This window comes from Aquarana catesbeiana, linkage group LG03, assembly GCF_042186555.1.
Source record: "Aquarana catesbeiana isolate 2022-GZ linkage group LG03, ASM4218655v1, whole genome shotgun sequence".
Lineage (NCBI taxonomy): Eukaryota > Metazoa > Chordata > Amphibia > Anura > Ranidae > Aquarana > Aquarana catesbeiana.
Genome location: NC_133326.1, coordinates 601,508,652 through 601,532,824, shown reverse-complemented (window position 1 = coordinate 601,532,824; position 24,173 = coordinate 601,508,652). Strand labels below are relative to the sequence as shown.

The 24,173-nt window shown below is 45.1% G+C and overlaps 1 protein-coding gene across 2 annotated transcripts in view; it reads right to left on the bottom strand.

Annotated features, from left to right (window-relative positions):
* The window catches only part of SH2D6 (SH2 domain containing 6), a 73,747-nt gene extending 49,574 nt beyond the window's left edge, over positions 1 to 24,173 (bottom strand). The window contains exons 1-8 of one of the 2 annotated variants that reach the window (XM_073622086.1): positions 24,013 to 24,173; positions 10,710 to 10,735; positions 10,541 to 10,575; positions 6,889 to 6,905; positions 6,693 to 6,801; positions 5,332 to 5,390; positions 3,334 to 3,355; positions 1,509 to 1,646 (exon numbers count right to left, since the gene is read on the bottom strand). In XM_073622086.1, coding sequence (XP_073478187.1) covers positions 1,509 to 1,646; positions 3,334 to 3,355; positions 5,332 to 5,390; positions 6,693 to 6,801; positions 6,889 to 6,905; positions 10,541 to 10,575; positions 10,710 to 10,732 — 403 coding nt within the window. In that variant the 5' untranslated portion in view covers positions 10,733 to 10,735; positions 24,013 to 24,173. The remainder of the gene's footprint in view (positions 1 to 1,508; positions 1,647 to 3,333; positions 3,356 to 5,331; positions 5,391 to 6,692; positions 6,802 to 6,888; positions 6,906 to 10,540; positions 10,576 to 10,709; positions 10,736 to 24,012) is intronic. The other variant, XM_073622085.1, reaches the window with a different exon arrangement.

Below are 24,173 nucleotides of genomic sequence, written 5' to 3'. Positions count from 1 at the left end.
GGCACTATTATATATCACCTAACTTGACACTATCACCTAACCTGGCACTATTGTATATCACCTAACCTGGCACTACCACCTAACCTGGCACTATTATATATCACCTAAATTGACACTATCACCTAACCTGGCACTATATCATCCCAATCTGGCAGTATACTACCCTAACATCACTTGACGTTGACATACGGTGCGCTGCCTGTCCGCCTGGGGGGGGGGATGCCAGATATAGGATCCACCCCAGGTGCCAATTTTGAAAACCTATTTTCATTTTCCTTCCACTTCACAATTATGTGCCACTTTGTGTTGGTCTATCACATAAAATCCCAATAAAATACATTTATGTTTTTGGTTGTAACGTGACAAAATGTGGAGAATTTCAAGGGGTGTGAATACTTTTTCAAGGCACTGTATGATGTGTGTGTGTGTGTGTGTATATATATATATATATATATATATATATATATATATATATATATACACACACATTTTTATAGTTGGCCCCCCTACTTTTGTCCCTGTCCCCCCATGTGCCCCCCCTAAATATGAAAGCTGGAGACGCCACTGCCTGTCGTCAACATCACCCAGATCCCCTGCATGTCGGTGTGGGTGCGTGTAAGCAAGCTTCACTTCGGAAGATCGAGATAGCTAATCCGCTGCATGAGTGCCGCTACACGAGTTCCTGTACAGAAGACATCGGAGTGATTTGGTCGTTGGTGAAAGGGCAAATTGCTAGACTTTTATCTATCACCATTACAGAGACACTTTGCACAGACATCTTTATCCCAAGAACACTTTACTGCATTGCTTGAACTTTGTGCTTAGACACCTTTAGATCTTCCCCACTAGGAATCTATTGCTTTCATCAAACCCAAACGGATTACAGTTAACAAGCTCCAACTATCTAGCGAAGAACATCAGATCTGCAACGAGGAACTCTTTTGCCATTACTTACAGGAAGGCCTCTATACTACTACTTTGTAGGCCTGCTCTTTTCATTAGGATAGCATAGGCTGGCTGGATTACATCTTCATTATAGTGCCGCATAAGTAGTTAACTGAAACATCCACTAGGAGATGAACTCTGATGAAAAAGGGAGTGCACACATATATATGTATATAATATTGTTGTAGCTGAATCATTGTTTGTGTCTTTGGGAGAAATTTGCTCGCTGAGTTGACGCTGTTATCTCGACGCAGATTTATTACCCCTCTCTTTGAAGTAACTTTACCTTATTGGGTCCGAGTAAAGTATTTCAGAATCGAATTATACTGAGTTGTTTGATTATTGCAACACAGCGCTACAAGGATGTCTGAACCCAGAGTGTCAGGTGGGTTGAAAGGTTCACTTGGTTATGGCCATGCAGATGAGCAGGTAATTCTCATCAGTCCCCAAGGGGGCAGTGCTACATTAAAGACATTAATTTCATAAGCCTAATGTATATGATTGTGTCTTAGCTGAAGCGGTTACAGTGTCTCTAGAGATAATGTGATTTGTGCCCAGCTTACCATCCATGCCTCTGGGGAAATTGGTTAAGGTTGGTGGTGGTGAACATATGGAAGTGCAAGGAAGAGACATCCTGCGATCAGGAAGGGGCAGAGGTACGGCACGTTTGCAGGGTGGTGGAGGCCTAGCCTGTTTCAGGGCTGAAACAGAAGACAAAGAAGAGTTATTTAATACAATTACAGCCCATAGCCGCTCCAAATGTTCTATAACCCTTTATTCACAAGTAGACCTCCTTTTTTGCTAAACATAGCTGCAAGAATATTTATTCAGTGGTGTAACTATCGAAGTTGAGCTGTGGCTCCCTGAGTTTCATACGGATATTACAGCAAATACAATGACCTGTTTATTACAGTGATGTCATTTAGAACTGGTCCCTAGCACATTCCCTGCACTGTAATCCAAAACAAATTGTGCAAAGTAACCCCAATATCCAGGAGTAAAAAATATAACCACAATATGCTTTTCCGCTGCTATGTTTTTTTTTTTTGGCATGCAGCTGTATGTAGGATCTGTGTAGCTGGGGGGATGCAGGCACACTAGCTGCCTTTGGTGTATATACTACACTATATTGTCAAAAGTATTGGGACACCTGCCTTTTCACACACACATGACCTTTAATTATATCCCAGTAACCTATAGATTATCTGCAGATTTTCTATGGTTAGATGGAAAAAGTGGGAGATTCCTCCATCCACACAGTTTAGCGAACATGGAGAAATCTGTTGCACTTTTTCCATCTAACCATAGAAAATCTGCAGATAATCTATAGGTGTATGGCCAGCTTTAGTCCGTAGGGATCAATATTGAGTTGGCCCACCCTTTGCAGTTACAACAGCTTCAACTCTTCTGGGAGGGCTGTCCACAAGGTTTAGGAGTGTCTCTATGGGAATGTTTGACCATTCTTCCAGAAGCGCATTTGTGAGGTCAGGCACTGGTGTTGGACGAGGAGTCCTGGCTCTCAGTCTCCACTCTAATTCATCCCAAAGGTGTTCTATCGGGTTGAGGTCAGCACTCTGTGTAGGCCAGTCAAGTTCCTCCATCCCAAACTTGCTCAAGCATGTCTTTATGAATCTTGGTTTGTGCACTGGTGGGCAGTCATGTTGGAAGAGGAAGGGGCCATCCCCAAACTGTTCCTACAAAGTTGGGAGCATGAAATTGTCAAAAATGTCTTGGTATGCTGACGCCTTAAATCTTCCCTTCACTGGAACTAAGGGGCCAAGCCCAACCCCTGAAAAACAACCCCACACCATAATCCCCCCTCCACCAAATTATTTGGACCAGTGCACAAAGCAAGGTGCATAAAGACATGGATGAGCGATTTTGGGGTGGAGGAACTTGACTGGCCTGCACAAAGTCCTGACTTCAACTCGATAGAACTTTCTTGTCCACATCAGTGCCCATAGACACACTCCTAAACCTTGTAGACAGGCTCCCCAGAAGAGTTGAAACTGTTATAGCTGCAAAGGGCGGGCCAACTCAATATTGAACCCTACGGACTAAGACTGGGATCTCATTAAAGTTCATGTGCGTGTAAAGGAAGGTGTCCCAATACTTTTGACAATATAGTGTATATATGCTATAACTAAGAAGTAAAAATGTGTGGGTTCATTGTATGGGGTACATTGGTGTACACACTATAGCTACATAGTAAAAAATGTGTGGGTTCATTGTATGGGTACATTGGTGTATATACTGTAGGTATGCGTGGGTTTCAGGGCAACCGAATACTCTGGCTCCATCCACCCAAGAGTTTGCCTTAATTTTGCAAATGGTTGCACAACACCAACCACGGATCATGATCACTTGAAGAAAGAATACCAAACCTACGCGTTTTCTGCTGTTGATGATTCTGACAAAACAAAACAAAGAAAACAGGTATGAGGCACATGCAAGTTTCTAAGCTGTTGTTTAATAGGTCTGTTTCAAAGCTCAGTACAACAGCTGTATTTCTACCTTGAAAAGGCTCAAGCTCATAAGTAAGAAGCAGCATGTCTATAAATCCAATTTAAAATCCAAGTCAAAGCTTCCTACACAAGAGTGAAATTAATTCTCTGCTTTGGCTGCCTTTCGTAATGGGCTCATCCTCTGACTGAGTCCAATATGTACATGTGTAATAGACAGTCAAAGAAGAAACGCACAAAGTTCAATCTACAACAACCCATAGCAACTTCTTCCTGTATTGAAATCAGACCAGTACAGTATTCATTCTGGTTTCTTTGGGTAGTGCACTTTGCCTGCGGCACTTTAAGACTGGGTTCACACATGTCCTGCTGTGGTTTGCAGTCCAGAGTCTGGTGTGTTTCTGTTCACCGGTTCGGGTGTAAATATCTGCATGAATTCGCACCTGAACCGGATCCCAAAAACGCACAGGATCCTTTTCAAATTTGCACCGCAGCCGCACCGGACATGTGTGAACCGGCTTCATTGAGAGCCGGTCACATTCACAAGTTATGTGAATTGGATGCAGTTAAAGCCGCATCCAATTTGCTTATATGTGGACCCAACCTAAATCTTGTGCTTTTTTATTAATCCCAACTGTCTGCTGCTGCAGTTACATACCGCTTTCCTATTTACATATGTAAAGATTGTGCACAGAGATAGACATCTTTTTACAAAATTAATCCACTAGTGTAAAACCTAGTGTTTTGTCTTTGTGGACAGGTACAGTGTGTTTCTCCTTAATATGATTGTTAAAGTGAACCTACTGTATGTTATAAGGAGCATTTGGAAATGTTATTGGACCTAAGCACCTCGAAGCTCTGAGGACGAGGGTATACCCTTGAAATGCATCAGTGTTTGCTACATACTATTGGGTATCATCAGTGCCTAGCCAGAGCAGCAGGCTGAGGCTATGGTTAAACTCTCCTTCTGGTTTATGCTATGAGCCTAATGCCGTGTACACACGAGCGGACTTTTCGACCGGACTGGTCCGACGGTCTATCCGACCGACTTTACGAACAAACGGATTTTCATACACACGATCACACCAAAGTCTGATGGATTCATACGTGATGATGTGCGACCGGACTAAAATAAGGAAGTTGATAGCCAGTAGCCAATAGCTGCCCTAGCGTCAGTTTTCGTCAATCGGACTAGCATACAGACGAGCGGACTTTTCGATAGGAACTGGGTCCGGCGCAGTTCCGACGTAAAGATTTGAAACGTGTTCCAAATCTAAAGTCCGTCAGATTTTCGACCGAAAAAGTCCGCTGCAGGTCCAATGAAGCCCACACACGGTCGAATTGTCCGCCGGACTCGGACCGCCAGACCAGTCTGGCCGAAAAGTCAGCTCGTGTGTACGCGGCATAACATTGAGTATAATCATTTACTACCATACCTCCAAACTTTTTGAGATGGGAACGAGGGACACCTATTATCAAATATATGTAGGCATAGAGCACACCCCCTGCCACACCCCCTTAAAGGAGAAATATACAAAAAACATACTAGTTAAACACACAAGTGCGTTTTTTTCCAATACTTTTTCTTTATACTGGCTTTTGAAATATACAAATGCAGCAATTTGGATGAACGGTTTAGCACTGTCAATCACTTTTTGAGGGACAAATAGTGCATTTTATATACAACTATCTAGATGAGTCCAAAATGAGAGACACATGAGGAGAAAAGAGGGACAGAGGGACTTTGTTCCAAATCAGGGACAGTCCCTCGAAATCAGGGACAGTTGGGAGCTATGTACTACCGCTATTGGTGATGTGCTAGGCTGGTGCTCCCTTTGCTTGTTATTTAATGAATGTTCATTGTTTTTAATCGATAAGTCCCAAGTTACAGAGGTTAGTAGCTGCGCTAAAAATAATAATTTACCTGTTGAATTCTGTCTGGTAAGGGAGGCTTGTGTACACTTGGTCCCCCTGCAGAATTATCTGAACGAAAGAACAAAAAAATAAGTTTATGTCTCTGTGTCTGTCATAAATTGTGAGTGTTTTCTTACTTACTGTTTATCAGTACATAATATACAGTATCTCACAAAAGTGAGTACACCCCTCACATTTTTGTGAATATTTTATTATATCTTTTCATGTGACAACACTGAAGAAATGACACTTTGCTACAATGTAAAGTAGTGAGTGTACAGCTTGTATAACAGTGTAAATTTTCTGTCCCCTCAAAATAACTCAACACACAGCTATTAATGTCTAAACCGCTGGCAACAAAAGTGAGTACACCCCTAAGTGAAAATGTCCAAATTGGGCCCAAAGTGTCAATATTTTGTGTGGCCACCATTATTTTCCAGCACTGTCTTAACCCTCTTGGGCATGGAGTTCACCAGAGCTTCACAGGTTGCCATTGGAGTCCTCTTCTACTCCTCCATGACAACATCACAGAGCTGGTGGATGTTAGAGACCTTGATCTCCTCCAACTTCCGTTTGAGGATGCCCCACAGATGCTCAATAGGGTTTTGGTCTGGAGACATGCTTGGCCAGTCCATCACCTTTATTCTCGGCTTCTGGTTGTCTTAGAGGTGTGTTTGGGGTTGTTGTCATGTTGGAATACTGCCGCGTGGCCCAGTCTTCGAAGGGAGGGGGATCATGCTCTGCTTCAGTATGTCACAGTACATGTTGGCATTCATGGTTCCCTCAATGAAGTGTAGCTCCCCAGTGCCGGCAGCACTCATGCATCCCCAGACCATGACACTCCCAACACCACACCGGGGAGGGAAAATGGCTAATTGGGTACAATTTGGGCATTTTCACTTAGGAGTGTACTCACTTTTGTTGCCAGCGTTTTAGACATTAATGGCTGTGTGTTGCGTTATTTTGAGAGGACAGCAAATTGACACTGTTATACAAGCTGTACACTCACTACTTTACATTGTAGCAAAGTGTCATTTCTTCAGTGTTATCACATGAAAAGATATAATAAAATATTCACAAAAATGTGAGGGGTGTACTCACTTTTGTGAGATACTGTATTACCATCACTACTGTTTATCAGTACATAATATATTACGATCACAAGGTGTTTATCAAGGCAGCCATGTCAAGTCCTACTAGACCAGTGGTGGTGAACTTTCTTGATATAGGGGGCCCTGACCAAATGTGACCTCTGACATCACCAATGGGCTGTAAATATTAGTCTGTCATAGTAATGCTACAGAAAGCTGTCTGAGCCTGCAGATTACTGAAGAACCCATGCATGCTACTTTTTCCCCTTTCTTGTGTTACCTAAATATAAACTCTGGTTGTCCTGGGGTGTCCACATGCAGTGAGATGTTCTGCTCTGCAGATCGCATGGAGGGGCTTCATACAAGTCTGAATCATCCTCATCACTCTCCTAGAGAACAAGTAGGAGGTATTTATAAATGTGGATATAAAAACCTATCCACAGAAAAGCAGTATATGGATTGAAGCAGATGCTTACCTCTATCACTTCATTTTCTGAAAAGAAGACAAAGACTTTATGTCAGCTCTAGTCACATTATTAAAGCTAAAATTCTGCACTCCCTGGTCCCTCTCCCATCAACAACCCGCTAAAAATATGTTTAAATAAAACATTATATTTTCATTCTATATCTTCTATATCTATTTTAGACATCACTGGGTCTTTGCGCTTCTCTATGCAATGCAGGCAGGTCATGGCTGCTGGGAAGCAGTGTTAATTTAGTCGACTAAAATGACTAAAAAATTTTAGTCGACTAAATGAATATTATTTTAGTCGACTAAAATACGACTAAAACTAAAACAACTGAGATGACTAAAATACGACTAAAGCTAAAATGGCATTTTAGTCAAAAGACTAAAATGGGACTAAAACTAAAATGCCATTTTAGTCAAAAGACTAATGGCCCGTACACACGGTCGGACTTTGTTCGGACATTCCGACAACAAAATCCTAGGATTTTTTCCGACGGATGTTCGCTCAAACTTGTCTTGCATACACACGGTCACACAAAGTTGTCGGAAAATTCGATCATTCTGAACGCGGTGACGTAAAACACGTACGTCGGGACTATAAACGGGGCAGTAGCCAATAGCTTTCATCTCTTTATTTATTCTGAGCATGCGTGGCACTTTGTGCGTCGAATTTGTCTACACACTATCGGAAATTCCGACAACGGATTTTGTTGTCGGAAAATTTTATAGCCTGCTCTCAAACTTTGTGTGTCGGAAAATCCGATGGAAAATGTGTGATGGAGCCTACACACGGTCGGAATTTCCGACAACAAGGTCCTATCACACATTTTCCATCGGAAAATCCGACCGTGTGTACAGGGCATAAGACTAAAACTAAATAGAAATTTGACTTCAAAATTAACACTGGTCTGTAGGGCATGTTCATACCTCAATACCATAATAAATAACATATTAGATTTTTCAATCCAGCAGTATATAATGAGTTTGGAAATTGTAGAGAATTGTTAACTAATGCATTACAATTTAATTACACTCATTAGGTTTTAGATGACTAAAATGGGTTTTAGTCGACTAAAATGTACTGGAGATTTAGTCGACTAAATAGGACTAAAACTAAAACAACCGCAGAAGACTAAAATGGTACTAAAACTAAAATGCAATTTTAGTCCTAAGACTAACACTAAATTGAAATTTGTTGCCAAAATGAACACTGGTGGGAAGTGATGGCGAGCGATGGTACATAAAATCATCACAGCACCCTTCCTCTGTAATTCCTTGTAAGAGCACTCAGTCCTGATACAAGCTTTTGGGAGGAGTTATGCAAATATGAAAATGGATTAATGTCGGTCTGGAGAAGTCGGTGTTCCTAGCCAGACTGCGTTTGCATGTAGACCGCCGTTGGTGCTGTCCACATGTGGTGCTGTGCCTCCATGATTACAACAAGTTCAATGAATAAAAGGGGCAGGTTAGGGACAGTCAGGCTGGGAAGGAAAGAGCTAGAGGATGTTGGACCTGACAGCATTGTATGCCTGGGCAGCTTCTAGCTTACAAATAGTTTTCCTCTCTCTGGTGCCAATATAGAACAGATAAAGAGCAAACTGAATGTGGGTGCAGCTGGGAAGGGTGGAACTAAATTAAACCTGTTGCTTTATCCTCGATTGGCAAAGCACAGGATCATTTTAAATTACTCTTCATTCTTTTGGCTGCCACATTGACCATAACCCCCTTCAACCCCTGGCTACCGCTGAAAAAACTGCCAGCAAACACGCTTGATATGGTAAGTACTCATAGGCGTGCGCACAGGGTGTGTCGGGTGTGCCTGGGCACACCCTAATCCATATGTGTGATGCAGATTCCCCTTGCTGCCTGGTTTTATTTTCAACTGACAAATTTACTTTAAAAATGGAAAAAATATATTAAACTAAAATGAAGTTCTGTTCCCCAGTGACCAACCAGTATTCTAGTTTCATTTTTCCAGAAAAAGGCAAAACTGAGCTTTTCTCCAGCTTTATTTAATTTAATAAGCGTGTATCTTTGGATCCATACCTGTACGGAATCATTTTTTGAATACTAGCTCTATGATCTAAATTATTTGGTTTGCCCAATGCACCCAGGGTATCAAGCACTTACAGGTTGGAGGTACCACGTCCTGCCCACATAATGCATATATGAGTGCCAAATAGACTGGGCCCACACCACCATACCTCCCAACTGTTTGAGATGGAAATGAGGGACACCTATTAGCAAAAGTATGTAGGCAAAGGACACACCCCCTGCCACGCCCCTTAAAGGAGAATTATACAAAAAAAAAAAAAACACAAGTGCTTTTTTTTTCTTTCTTTTTTAACCACTACTTTCTTCTTATATTGGCTTTTGAAATTTACAAAAGCAGAAACTTAGAAATTGGATGAACGGTTTAGCACTATGAAACATTTTTTGAAAGATAAAAAGTGCATTTTATATACAACTATATAGATGAGACCAAAATAAGGGACGAATAAGGAGGGAAGAGGGACAGAGGGATGTTGTTCCAAATCAGGGACAGTTGGGAGCTTTGCACACCCCTCAAAAATGCTTCCATGAGTGTCCAGAGGTGCTCCCAGCCTTGTGACTGAGCTGTCATAGACAGCCCATGGTCTCTAGTAATGATCAGGAGTCCATGGATCATGTGACCACTGTGACAGCCAATCACAGTGGTCACATGATCGTGCAGTCTTTCCTGTTCCCTGGACATAAGGACCCTGTTAAAGGGACACCAGGGCTCACTATGTCTTTGTACAGGCCTCGTGCTGATACACATTGGGAAGGCATGGTACTCTATTGTCATTTTCAGCAAACTAGTCCTGAACAATGAGTACATGGAAACAGTGATTTACTTGAGAAGAGAAATTAGTCTCCAGAAAGTTAAGGGAATCCCTATCTTTGAGAGTTGTCACCAGAACAGGTCCCCGTTGGAAGATTTCATGACAACTCCAAAATCTAGGATTTTCTGTTACCTTCTGTTTTGGTGCAAATAGTCTTTAGGACAAATGGAGGGGCTATTCTCTCTAGCACTTTAGCAGGGGCACAGACATCTGCAAATCATGACAGGGGGTCTAACTCTTCATCACTGTATCCAAAAAAAAAAAAGGTTTTGCCTTTAAAGACACCATAACATTATAAAACACATTTACACCATTAGATCTCCTAACATACATACAGTACTCTTGATGGCTGAAAGCCAGTTAAAGAGGACCTGCAGTCTGCTCACATAATTTGTAATAAAAACATCATTTCCATTCTGAATCTTCCCTCCAGCCACTTTGCAAGTCTGGCTGCATCCATTTTAACTGTGGGCAGCTGAAGCTGCTGCCTGTTCACTTCCTGGATTTACACAGGGGCACACCTCCAGCTCTGCAGCCCCGAAGCTCTCATTGGCCCTCTTATGACTCACCCCCCTCCCTTCCTGGTAAATTCTCACGAGAGTGAGAGAGAGAGCTGTCCATGATGTCATGAGCCTAGGCTTTTTACAAGACAAGAAACAGGAATTGGGCTGTATAAGGTATTTACTGACAACAACAAAAATGTTTTACTATCCAAAGTTAAAACAACAAGAGCGGAAGATTTAATAGATGGAAAGTTGAAAAAATGACTGAAGTTCTGCTTTAAGTTTATATTACCATATCTGCACAGAGGCTGTGGAGGCAGACAAGACCTGAAAGAAGAAACACAGCTACAGTATGTGGGTTGTCATACAGCTGGTGTACGGTTAACAGTAACCAGATAATATTAATAATCAGAAGATAATTATAGTTAGTATAACATAACCATATATAAATATATACTTACAGTTTTCTGTTGCTCCCATACATATTCTGAATGAAAATGGAATAATAACTGTTATTGGAATGCACAGTATGATGGCAGAGACATTTAACAGTAAAAATTGTACATGTTGAATCTTATGGCCTAATTTATCAAGCTGTGATTGCACTTAGAGTACACCAACAAGGTTCACAAACCTAGGCAATTTAAAAGTAAATGCAATAAAAAAAGCAGTAGTAAATGTTTTCTTCAGAAAATAATGATCAGCAGATCTAGAGATGTTGTAAAGCGCTGCGCAAACTGTTGGCACTATATAAAACCTGTATTATAATAATAATAATAATAATAATAATAATAATAATAATAATAATATAAGCACTGAATTTATATGCAGATCCTAAATGTTCCTGGAAAAATCAAGTGTGGTCCTGTGCCCTCCCACTAAGACTCGTTTATGGTCAATCAGCCCATCCATCACAGGGCCAACAGGAAAGTTCAGCAGCTGGAATGCTTTTTTTCTCTCAATAAAACTGGAGTTGACATTGAAAGTGTTACTAAACACACAACAGTAAAATACGTCTGGATATGCAGTAAAGCATGTGGTTATACTAACTGTGGCTAAGGGGTTAATCCTCTGCATTGTGTAAAAAGGCTGTTTGAACCTGTCTTCTCTGATCCTTCCCTTCTTCCACAGTCCCCTAACCATCCCCTGATAGAACAGAGGCTAGGGGAAAAGCTGCACATGCTCAGTTAGGAGTGTATTGCTAGAGAGTTTTTTTTTTTTATTGGGAGGGTGCATGTGATCAGCACAGGGCCAGTTAGCGCTGTTCAGACAGAGCGTCAGGGTGCCTGCAGCCTCATAGGACAGTCAGAGCAGAATGAAAACTCCTCCTACAAGCTTTAACCAGATACTGAAGTCACAAGGCTGCTTTAATTGCTGATGAAAAAAAGGTATTTAGCAGTTTATATTTATGTTAACCGCCTGCTGACCAGCCGCCGTCATTTTACAGGACGGCACGATATACGTCGGCTCGCAGGATCGGGAGTGCCGATGCTCGTGGCCGACGGTCGCGGTGACCGCCAGCCACAAACGATCACGGGCACGAGAGGCAGAACAGGGACGTGTGTGTGTGTGTAAACACAGATATAGTGTATGCAGGGTCCTGAGTTTAGTAACACTTTAAATCCTTTATATTATTTGAATGAATCTAAGAAAAGGCAAAAGGTTGAGATTGAAGTCAGAGGCTGGGATGTAAATAACAATCTATCTTCTATTAACATGTTACATTTGTATTCCCATGACTCTAGGTTGGATTCACATCTTGTGTGTTTTTAACCATTTTAATCTGCATTATTCACAGTCATGCATTCTCGTGCACTGCCATTGTCATCAATAGGCCCTATAATGTAAATCAATGCATCAAAAAAATCAGACAACGCATGCCGCCAATCCATCACAACAATGTGCACTGGCTCCATTAAAAACAACGGCTAGCCTGTGTACATGCGACTGGTGTGCATTAAAACACATAGGTGTGATAGGGTCCTAATTGTGCAAGTCCCACACACCAAAGCAATACATTTTAAATATGTGATGAAAAAAATACTTCAGCAGAGATTACTTTTAGAAAGAAAAAACACCAAGCACCAAAGTTATACTCAAATCTGTTCTTTTCAATGAAGCCCTAACCTCATCTAGTCTCTACTGTTCAGTGAGCCCACCTATCACTAAGGACTAATGCCCCGTACACACGGTCGGACATTGATCGGACATTTCGGCAACAAAATCCATGGATTTTTTCCGACAGATGTTGGCTCAAACTTGTCTTGCATACACACGTTCACACAAAGTTGTCGGAACATCCGATCGTTCTAAATGCGGTGACGTAAAACACGTACGTCGGGACTATAAATGGGGCAGTAGCCAATAGCTTTCGTCTCTTAATTTATTCTGAGCATGCGTGGCACTTTGTGCGTCGGATTTGTGTACACACGATCGGAATTTCTGACAACGGATTTTGTTGCCAGAAAATTTTATAGCCTGCTCTCAATCTTTGTGTGTCGGAAATTCCGATGGAAAATGTGTGATGGAGCCCACACATGGTCGGAATTTCCGACAACAAGGTCCTATCACATATTTTCCATTGGAAAATCCGACCGTGTGTACAGGGCATTACAAGAAAGCTCATCAGTTTGACAGAATTTTTTTTTCCCAGAAAATGAGAACTCAAACTTGAAAAGCCCTCATGAAAACTAGAAAGCTAAAAACTGCTTTAAAAACGCCAGACAAAAAAATGCGAATGTTTTTAGCATTTTTTTACCGGCGTAAGCAGTGTTTAGCCTAGCGTGTAAGCTATGTTTAGTAACTGCAGTGTTAAGGAGCGGGGCTGCCAGCGTCCAATGAATAGCTGGTTGTTAAGGAGCGGGCCAGGAAGCCAGCCGCCACACCCTTAACAACGGATGAGTCATCAGCTATCAGTGGGCTTTCCCGGTGACAGCTAAATGTAAAAATAAAAAAACATTGGCAGCATTACAAAAATATGAAAAAACAGCGTTAAGGTCCCAAACCCAATCCATACCAGGCCCCCAAATTTTAAAGAAAACGGTGTGGGGTCCCCAAAATCCATACCAGACTCTTATTCAAGCATGCAGCCTGGCAGGCCAGGAAAGGGGGTAGGCAAGCAAGTGCCCCCCTCCTGAACCATACCAGGCCCCACGCCATCAACATTCAACATGGGCTCTGCCCCCCCACCTCATAGCACCTTGTCCCCATGTTGATCGGGACAAGGACCTCTTCCCCACAACCCTGGCCGGTGGTCGCGACCCCCCCAGATCTCGCCCCCCCATGTGAATGAGTATGGGGTACCTCTACTAATTCACCAAAAAAGTGTCAAAAGAAATATAAACACACACGCAGTTTTTGACAACTCCAGTGTTAATAATAAAAAAAAAAACAAGCTATTTTATATTATTGGAAGTCTGTTGTAAACAAAACAATCCCATTATATAAATTCACATACAAAGCTAGGGGATGCACTAATAAATTCTCCAAGGTGTGGGATATCTGGAGTCCAGAGATACTGTTGTATCATCGGCAACACTTCAATAATGTGCACTGCTTTGCTTCTCTCCTTGGGAACCTCTCCGAGATACCCGTGTTCTGAACCCATGCATGAGTAATCTCTGCATGTGCACACACACATAAGCCTATATTTATATCTCTGCTGACTAACTGGCAGTTTTTAAGTGCAGACCTCAGTGGATTGGTAAGTTCTTCATTTCTCAAACTTATCTCCCACGATGCTCATTCCATGTCTCTGACTGTTTGATTCTAAAGCTGTGTTACGCTTTGTTATATATTGTTTATGTATTCTAAATCTCCCCGTAAAATGCCCCTGAAGAAAGGAGATCCTGAAATGCGTCGGACGATATAGCAGGAGAAAAACAATACTTGATCCTACTGCATTCATTGTTTTCATCTATGTGCTATATGGTGATGTATGTACCAACTTTTAAAAAAAATACTTTTCAATAAATTCTCTACTACTTTATTATATACATATATCTATTATTCTATACAGTTGCCCTTAAAGTCCCCTGTGTACTCTGTTAGGGGGCACTTCTCCTTTCTAGTTACTGCTTTGCTTCTGAGTACCTGTTCTCGCTTGGTTCTGAACACTGTGAGGAAACTTTGCTGACATCTTAGCACCTTCCAGCAGTTTTGAGTGCAGTTACCTTGGGCAGGTTTTAGGTGTTCTGGTTTATTGTCATTTTGTTCTCTGTTTTACAAGCCTTGGTATTGTCAGGTCCCACACTTACCAGACAGGTGAGTCCGCTTGGGCAGAGGGTAGGCTCCCTTACGTATCCGATTCGGGGCCCCTGATAGAGTAGACAGGACGCCCACGAATGCGGAGTGGTATGAGGGCCTGAAGTTAGGATCCTGGAGCAAGATGTCTGGCAGGCAACCGGTAGAGCTTCAGGGCTGGATGAAGCGGATGCTGAGCAGGAGCTATCAGGCTGGTCACACACAGGCAGAGGTCGGCAACGGGCTGGCAGCAGCGGTACAAAGGAGAAGGCAGAAGCAAGGTCAGACAAGCCGGGGTCGGGTTCAGGCAGCAATCGAGGGAGGTCCAAAGGCAAGCCGGGTCACAACGGGTAAACACTACTGAGATACAGGAAGACAAGGTGATCACGGGGTAAGACACGGAGCTGTTTGATCAGGCAGCACCGGATCAGAGTAGAGGCAGGCTTAAATAGGCTGATTGGTGCCAAAACGCCGCGCACGTGCGCGCGCCGATTCGCCAAAGCGCGCCGCGCCCCCGCACGCGCCCAAGCGCGCCCCCGACACCGGCGTGCACGCCCACACCACCGGACATGCCAACGGTAACGCTCACAAGCGAACGCGCGCTAGCGCGAACGTGCGTTAGCGCGTACGCGCGCACGCCCGAACGCCCGGGCGCCACCCCGCATGCCACGGCTGGTCAGCCCAGACACGCCAGCATCCCCAAGGACACGCGCCCCAGCACGCACAGAGGCACGAGCGCCAACGCGCCCCGGCGCGCACCGGCGCCCAACCAGGTAACCTCTCTGACAGTGCCCCCTCCTCAAGGGCAGACTCCGGATGCCCAGCTGGGCCATCTTTGAGGAATGAGAGGTTTTAAAAGACTGCAGAAGTTCTCTGGCATGTAAATTATTTTCCGGCTCCCACGAATTATCTTCGGGTCCATAGCCCTTCCATTTCACCAGATATTGAACCTGATTGCGTCTTCTTCTGCAATCTAGGATTGCCTCTACTTCAAACTCCTCTTCGCCATCAACCACGATAGGTTTGGGTGGACCAACACTAAGACCAGGAAAGAAATTTGGGGTGACCGGTTTCAGTAGAGACACATGAAAAACTGGATGTATCCTTAGGGAATTAGGAAGGTCAAGTTCATATGCCACATAGTTGATTTTCCTTTTAATCAGGAACGGACCCAGGTATTTGGGGCCCAGTTTTCTGGACGGACAGGCCAGCTTGAGATTAGCGGTAGACAACCAGACAGAATTTCCGGGTTCCAGGACAAGTTCTCCCCGTCTTTTCCTATCAAAGATTTTCTTGTAATCTTCCTGAGCCTTGGTCATGGTTTCCTGCAGCAATTTGTTGTTGTTTGAAAAAAAGTCCAAAGTTTTGGAAACCGCGGGAACAGGGCACTCTGGAAATGGTCCAGGCAAGAAGGATGGGTGGAAACCATAATTGGCATAAAACGGAGATTGATTAGTAGCTGAATGTAGTGAGTTATTGTAGGCGAACTCTGCAATGGGAAGCAGGGACGCCCAATCATCCTGAGAGAATGCAGAAAAGCAGCGGATGTATTGCTCCAAGGTTTGATTCGTCCTCTCGGTTTGTCCATTTGACTGAGGGTGGTAGGCCGAGGAAAAGGACAACTCAATTTCAAGGGCACCACAAAGGGCCTTCCAGAATCTGGAGGTAAACTGGACGCCTCTGTCCGAAACTATGTTGGTCGGAACCCCATGTAGTCTGACAATCTCCTTAATAAAGATGGAAGCAGTCTCCATGGCTGAAGGGGTGCCCTTCATAGGGAGAAAATGGGCCATTTTCGACAGTCTATCCACCACAACAAAAATGGAGGAAAAGCCTTCTGATGGGGGGAGCTCCACGATAAAGTCCATTGAGATCATGTCCCATGGTCTCTCTGGGACTGGTAATGGTCTCAACAGACCCCATGCTCTTGTCCGGCTCGTTTTGTTTCTGGCACACGTGTTACAAGACTCCACATATTCTCTACAGTCCTTAGTAAGGTGAGGCCACCAAAAGGTGCGTTGGACAAGGTCAGTTGTCTTCCGTGTGCCGAAGTGACCGGCAAGTTTGTGGTCATGACACAAGTTTAACACCCGTACTCTTAGCTCCTCAGGGACCACAATTTTATTCTTGAGCCAGAACAGCCCATCTTTGGCACAAGCTTCGGCAGGTGGAGACATTCCCATAGAGGCTCGTCGGATTTGGGAGATTAGATCTTCCTGTAGGATTAGGAAATTTCCGGAGGGCAAGATGGTGTCTGGAGACAGGGTCTTCTCAGAATCAGGAAACATCCGGGAAAGGGTGTCGGATTTGACATTCTTGGATCCGGGTCTATAGGTAATATGGAAAATAAATCGGGAAAAAAAAAGTGCCCATCTGGCCTGTCGTGGTTTTAATCTCTTGGCCGTTCTTAGGTACTCTAAGTTCTTGTGGTCTGTATAGACCAAAATGGGGTGTGCTGCACCTTCCAGGAGATAACGCCATTCCTCCAGGGCTGCTTTAATCGCTAGAAGTTCCCGATCTCCCACGTCATAATTTTGCTCAGAAGGGGAGAGTTTCCGTGAGAAGAATCCCACAGGGTACAGGAGTGCTTTGGCGCCTTGCCTCTGTGAGAGCACAGCTCCAACTGCAACTTCGGAAGCATCGACTTCTAGAACGAAGGGCAAGGCAGGGTTGGGATGCTTGAGAATGGTGGCTGACGTGAACAGCGCTTTGAGTTTTTCAAAGGCCTCTTGTGCCTTAGGGGTCCAGCAGAACCGGCTTCCTTGTTTAATAAGTTCTGTAATGGGAGTTATGATCGAAGAGAATCCTTTAATAAATTTCCTATAGAAATTGGCAAAGCCAATAAAACGCTGTACTCCCTTTTTGTCTATAGGTGCAGGCCAGTCCAGGATAGCGGATACTTTTTGTGGATCCATTTTAATGCAGTCAGGGGAAATGATCAGGCCTAGGAACTGGATAGATTGGAGCTCAAACTCGCATTTTTCAAGTTTGGCGTAAAGCCCATGTTGTCTAAGCCGGGTGAGAACGTTTCGTACATGCTGGTGGTGTTCCATTAGGGAAGCAGAGAAAACCAGGATATCGTCCAGGTAGACAATGACGTATAAGTCCAGGAGGTCATGAAAGATGTCATTGACGAAATGCTGGAATGTAGCCGGTGCGTTGCACAGACCAAAAGGCATGACGAGGTACTCGTAATGTCCGAATCGAGTACGAAAGGCTGTCTTCCATTCGTCCCCCTCTCTTATGCGGATCAAGTTATAGGCTCCACGGAGGTCTAACTTAGTGAAGATGGTAGCAGATCCTAACCTCTGAAATAATTCGGGAACCAAGGGTAGTGGATACCTGTTCTTTATAGTGATTTTGTTAAGCTCCCTGTAGTCAATGCAGGGACGTAAGGAGTGATCCTTCTTTTCCACGAAGAAGATGCCTGCCCCAGCTGGTGATGTGGAAGGACGGATGAACCCTTTCTCCAGGTTTTCGTCTATATAGGTTTTCAAGGTGCCCAGCTCCTGCTCAGTTAGGGGGAAAATCCTCCCAAAAGGGACTTCAGTACCCGGTAAAAGTTCTATTGGGCAATCATAGGGTCTGTGTGCTGGAAGAGTTTCTGCCCCCTTTTTGCTAAACACGTCCAGGAAATCCCGGTAAGGTTCGGGAAGATCTTGGTTAGACTTGGTTTCTGAGTCCATGCACAGGCATTGGGAGGAAGTTAAAGGAGTCCCCCGTAAGCAATGTTGTTTGCAGTATTCAGAGGAGAACTGGATCTTGCCCGTGGACCAGTTGATACTGGGATTGTGAGCCTGTAGCCAAGGTATTCCTAGAATAATTGGGAAGAGGGGTGAGGAGATGACATCTAGTCGTAGAAGTTCCTGATGTTCCGGGCCAATGGTGGCCAATAGGGGAACCGTTTCCTGGGTAACGGGTCCGGAGTGGAGGGTGGAGCCGTCCGCTAAAAAGACTGCCAGTCCCTGGGCTTTAGTTTGGGTAGGGATGTGATGTTTTTCAACGAAAGTCCGGTCAATGAAGCCACTACATGCCCCCGAATCAATAATGACCGGTGCTGGGATGTTCCTTCCAGGTAGCTGCAATATAATGGAAAACGTTAGGTGGTTACCGACACTGGGTAAGACAGGTGCACACAACGAGGAGGACGGCAGGCACTTACGTCTTTTATTAGGGCATGTTTTTGCAAAGTGTCCAGGCTCCCCACAGTACAGACACAGGTTGAGTGAGCGTCTGCGTGTCTTCTCTTCTAGAGTCAGAGATGGACGGAGCAGTCCCAACTGCATAGGCTCAGGGGGTTCCTGGGCTGGAGTAGGCTGGACAAGTGGAGCTTGGTTCGGGGCACTAGGAGCCCTGGGCAACATCCAGGTGAGGCGTGGGTGGCCCGCAGATCTCTCAGAGCGTCTCTCCCTGAGGCGGCGGTCAATCTGGATTGACAAGTTGATCAATTCTTCAAGAGTCTGAGGTACCCCCACCCGTGCTAATTCATCCTTGAGAGGGTCTGATAACCTCAGCCGATACTGGTGACGCAAGGCTGCGTCATTCCACTCCGTATCGGAGCTCCAGCGCCTGAATTCCACGGCGTAATCTTCGGCCGCTCTGCGGCCTTGTTGAAGGGAGTGCAAAGCGGCTTCTGCCGTGGCTGTTAGCTGAGGGTCTTCATACAGCTGAGACATGGCTAAGAAAAAGTCACTCAGAGAATCAAGAGATTGGGCCTTTTGCTCCAGCAGATGATGGGCCCAGGTCTGAGGCTCGCCAGTTAACAAGGATATGACGAACCCCACTTTGGTAGCCTCCAAGGAGAATGTACGGGGTTGTAATGCAAAATATAGTTCACATGCGTTACGGAACGCCCGGAACTTGCTACGATCTCCGGAAAACTTCTCGGGCGTAGGTACCCGTGGTTCTGGTGGAAGCATAACTACAGAAGGTGCTGAAACAGGGTTAGCAGATGCTGCTCCCGGAGGAGGGGCTGAAAGGGCCTGGACCTGTCCTTCCAGTCTGGTATAGCCCTCTTGTAGGCTTTTGACAGCTTGGGTAAGACCCGCGAGATGTCTGCACAGTTCATCCATGGGGGAGGCCCCCTGCCCGGACTCAGTCATGGCTGCCTGACACTGTCAGGTCCCACACTTACCAGACAGGTGAGTCCGCTTGGGCAGAGGGTAGGCTCCCTTACGTATCCGATTCAGGGCCCCTGATAGAGTAGACAGGAGGCCCACGAATGCGGAGTGGTATGAGGGCCTGAAGTTAGGATCCTGGAGCAAGATGGTCTGGCAGGCAACCGGTAGAGCTTCAGGGCTGGATGAAGCGGATGCTGAGCAGGAGCTATCAGGCTGGTCACACACAGGCAGAGGTCGGCAACGGGCTGGCAGCAGCGGTACAAAGGAGAAGGCAGAAGCAAGGTCAGACAAGCCGGGGTCGGGTTCAGGCAGCAATCGAGGGAGGTCCAAAGGCAAGCCGGGTCACAACGGGTAAACACTACTGAGATACAGGAAGACAAGGTGATCACGGGGTAAGACACGGAGCTGTTTGATCAGGCAGCACCGGATCAGAGTAGAGGCAGGCTTAAATAGGCTGATTGGCGCCAAAACGCCGCGCACGTGCGCGCGCCGATTCACCAAAGCGCGCCGCGCCCCCGCACGCGCCCAAGCGCGCCCCAGACACCGGCGTGCACGCCCACACCACCGGACATGCCAACGGTAACGCTCACAAGCGAACGCGCGCTAGCGCGAACGCGCGCACGCGCGCACGCCCGAACGCCCGGGCGCCACCCCGCATGCCACGGCTGGTCAGCCCAGACACGCCAGCATCCCCAAGGACACGCGCCCCAGCACGCACAGAGGCACGAGCGCCAACGCGCCCCGGCGCGCACCGGCGCCCAACCAGGTAACCTCTCTGACAGGTATGCCCAATAGGCTTTGTTTTGTTACCTCCACCCTTTCTGAATTTAATAAAGAGAATTTGCAAAAAAAACAAAAAAAAAACCAACGCCCGCTGCACCGACCTGATAAAAGATAAAAGAAAAAAAAAAGCTCCGCCCGCCGACTGCCTCCTGCACCGTCTTAAAATTTAAGTTCTGATTTTTCTGGGAATACTATGTTGGTTGCTAGGGCTCTGGTGGCAGGGCCACACAGCATCATCAATTGCCAGGATGCTGGTGGTAGAGCTGCATTGCATCCTTAGTTGGTAGGATGCAAGCAGCCAGGCCACATGGCATCATTAGTGGTTGTGATGCAGGAGCCACCTGCATCATAACAATTGATGAGCTGAGCATACACAGGGCTGAACAAGCACTCAGAACAGCGTGTTCGGTATAGACATTGGACCTCAGTACTGGCTCCCACTGTGCCTTCATGTGTGCCGCCTGACACAACTGCCTCAGTTGGCTTCATGGGCAACCCAGTCATGATAAATATAATTAACTTCTTCAAATCCGTGCTATAGCTACAGTGCGGATCTGCTTTGCTGGGAGGGTGTCAATAGACGTCCTCCCCTTTGCAAGCTGACCACGTCCCCCTGAAGGGTGCACGCTGTGATCACCCGAGTCAATGAGACTCTGGGTGATCACAGATCGGAGTAAGGGGTCGATCCCGACCCCTTACCACATGATCAGCTGTCAGCCAATGACAGCTGATCACGTGATGTAAACAGAAGATCGGTAATCGTTTTTTTTCTTTTCACACTGACAGCTTGAGGAGAAAAAAAAGCTGATCACTCGCCTCTGTTGAAGGGACATCGGCACCGAGCAGGGAGAAGCGAAGCCGCCTCATATGTGCCCACAAGTACCGCCTGCCAGTGCCACAAATCAGTGCCCACCAATCAGTGCCCACCAGTACATCAGTGCCACCTATCAATGCCCACGAGTGCCACCTATCAATGCCCACCAGTGGTGCCAATCAGTGCCTCATCATTGCCACCTAGCAGTGCTGCCTATCAGTGTCACCTATCAGTGCCCATCACTGCCACCCATCAGTGCCCATCACTGCCACCCATCAGTGCCAGCTATCAGTGCCACCTATTAGTGCCCTTCAATGCCACCTATCAATGCCCTTCAGTGCCGCCCATCAGTGCCAACCATCAGTGCCACCTCTCAGTACCCACCAGTGCCACCTTATCAGTGCCCACCAGTCCCGCCTATTAGTGCCCATCAGTGCCACCTTATCAGTGCCATCAGTGTAGCCTCATCAGCGTACATCAATGAAGAAGAAAAATTACCTGTTTGCAAAATTTATTAACAAAATATAAAACGGTTTTGTATTTTTTTTTTTAATTCGGTCTTTTTAAATGTTTTTAACAAAAAATAAAAAACCCAGAGGTGATAAAATACCACCAAAAGAAAGCTCTATTTGTGGGGAAAAAAATGATAAAAATTTAATTTGGGTACAGCGTTGTATTCAAAGAGTGACAGCGCTAAAAGCTGAAAATTGGTCTGGGCAGGAGGGGGGTTTAGGTGCCCAGTGAGCAAGTGGTTAATGAAAGACAGGTGTCTTGAGTTGAGATCTACTAACGCAATACTTTCTTATTCCAAAGATCCTTCGGCAATGACGGCAGGAAGAGCAAAGGGGAACCTCTGTCAGGTTTTTATTGGTATCTGGGTCCCTTTTGTCAGTGATCACCAGACACCAATAAAAATGATAACAATAAAAATGAAGAAGAATTTCCTCAATAGCGCTCAGCAATAAAAACCTGATAGCTGGTTACTGTGTATCAACCAAGTCTAGCCTATGTCTACTTTTGTTAATTTTGAGAACCCCCCACTATATGCTGGTTACCTGTTTCTATTCACACAGCTTATTTCAAGATTATTAAAAAAATGTATTTCTTACCTTTCTAGCCATTTTTTGCAGCAGGTCTATACCTAGGACTTTATAGGCAGCTTGTGCTGTTCAGAATAACTTGCAATGTGCAATAAGGGACAGATTGAGGGACAGTTAAGCAGGACATACATGAATTGAAATTTGTCTGGTTCAGCAGGGACTAGTAAACATGCATGGCACAAGCAAATCAGCATGGTCAGGCTAAATGTCAATCCATGTATGGGCAGGCTGGTTGTACAGATGTCGATCTACTGACTGAGTTCTGTACATCATCCAGCATTTTGGAAAATTTCTGCACGATCAGTGCCGCCAGCTATAGCCTGCAGGGCTGATCAGTGTATTCTGACAGCAGGGAAATCTTAGGCAGGCCATACATTATGCAACTTTCTTTCCTTCAATTACAGGTTAAAGGAAAGAAAATTGCTTGATTCCCCCATCAACACAATCAGTGTTGATATTGGAATCCCTCCCACAGCCCTATTGTTTTCTGCGGCGGGGAGCCTTCCTCAGCAGCAGACTACAGAGATAACTGCTGGCAGCTATAGCTGCCAACAGTGATCAGGAGAAAAAACTGGCAGGCTGGTTGTATTGAATTTGATTGATGGGCAGACTTCAGTACAACCAGTCTGCTCATAGACAGATCCAAATTCGGCTGGTTCAGCAGGAACCAAACTATGACCAGCTTTAGACTAAGGATTCATTTTTCTTCAAGTGCAATAACATACGATGTACCACCCAAACCTTGAGATCCTTTACCCTTTGCTAGGACAGACAGTGCGCACATCTAATTTTCAACGGACAACAAGATCTACCAGCTCAGTACAGACAAGGTAAACATACCTCCCTAGCTATTTTCTTCACATTACATAGAAGGGGGGAAGCTAAGTATGATTTGGCAGCAAGAAAAAAAGCTTTTTATATTTAACGTTGGTGAGGCTGTATGATAGAGGTGCCAGCTGCTAGTAAACATGCATGGCACCAGCAAATCAGACAGCCACAAAGTTCGAACAGTTCTGACTATTCATTGATAGTAATAAAAGATTTGCTGCTGTGGAGCTGTGTGATAGATCCACTGGTGCCAGGTATGTTTACTAGCAGCTGCAGATATCTCACACAGCCCCTCCAGCACTGACTACAATGGGGCTACCCTCACTGCAAGGGTTTTAAATGCTCGTTATATCTAGGGGTACCAGGATAAAGAAAAAGAGGGCATTGCTGGAGCTGGCCAGAGGGTGGATAGGGTGAGTAATCCTGCCTGTTCCTTTACTCCAGTGGTTCTCAATTCTTGTCCTAAGGACCCACTAACAGGCCAGATTTTAAGTATTACCCACTGCTCTACTCCATAGACTAAAATTTACCCTTTGAAGTATGAGGGGCCTGACTGCAAGGGTAGATTTTATCTAATTCCTGGAGTTGGGCTTTAAGATTTACAAAATAAAGTGATACCTATTTAGGTTTTGAAGTAAAGCCTGTACTTACAGATGTGCGTTATGCAGGCTGCCATCTCACCCATCCTTCTGAAAATGCTAGTCATCTGGCTGTCACAGGCTGATGCTCTGGCTTTGATACTTTCCAAGTCACTGATTCAAAACTATTTTGCAGGAGTCCTGCCAAGCCTTATGATTCCTGAATTCACCAGCAATCCGCTGTCCTTGCTGTAAGAACACACAGAGCTAGAAGAAGACATAATAATACCGAGTCTCACCTTGGAGGAGATGGCAGCAGCCAGTGTGGAGGAGCCCTACTTCTCCCTATGTAGTCTGTGTATGGAAGGCGATGGCTCCCTCTGCTCCGTACTCTATGACAGCCCTCTGTCTATTTACATGTCAGTAAGTGAGCAGAGTGTGATATGACCTGGCTTTGTGT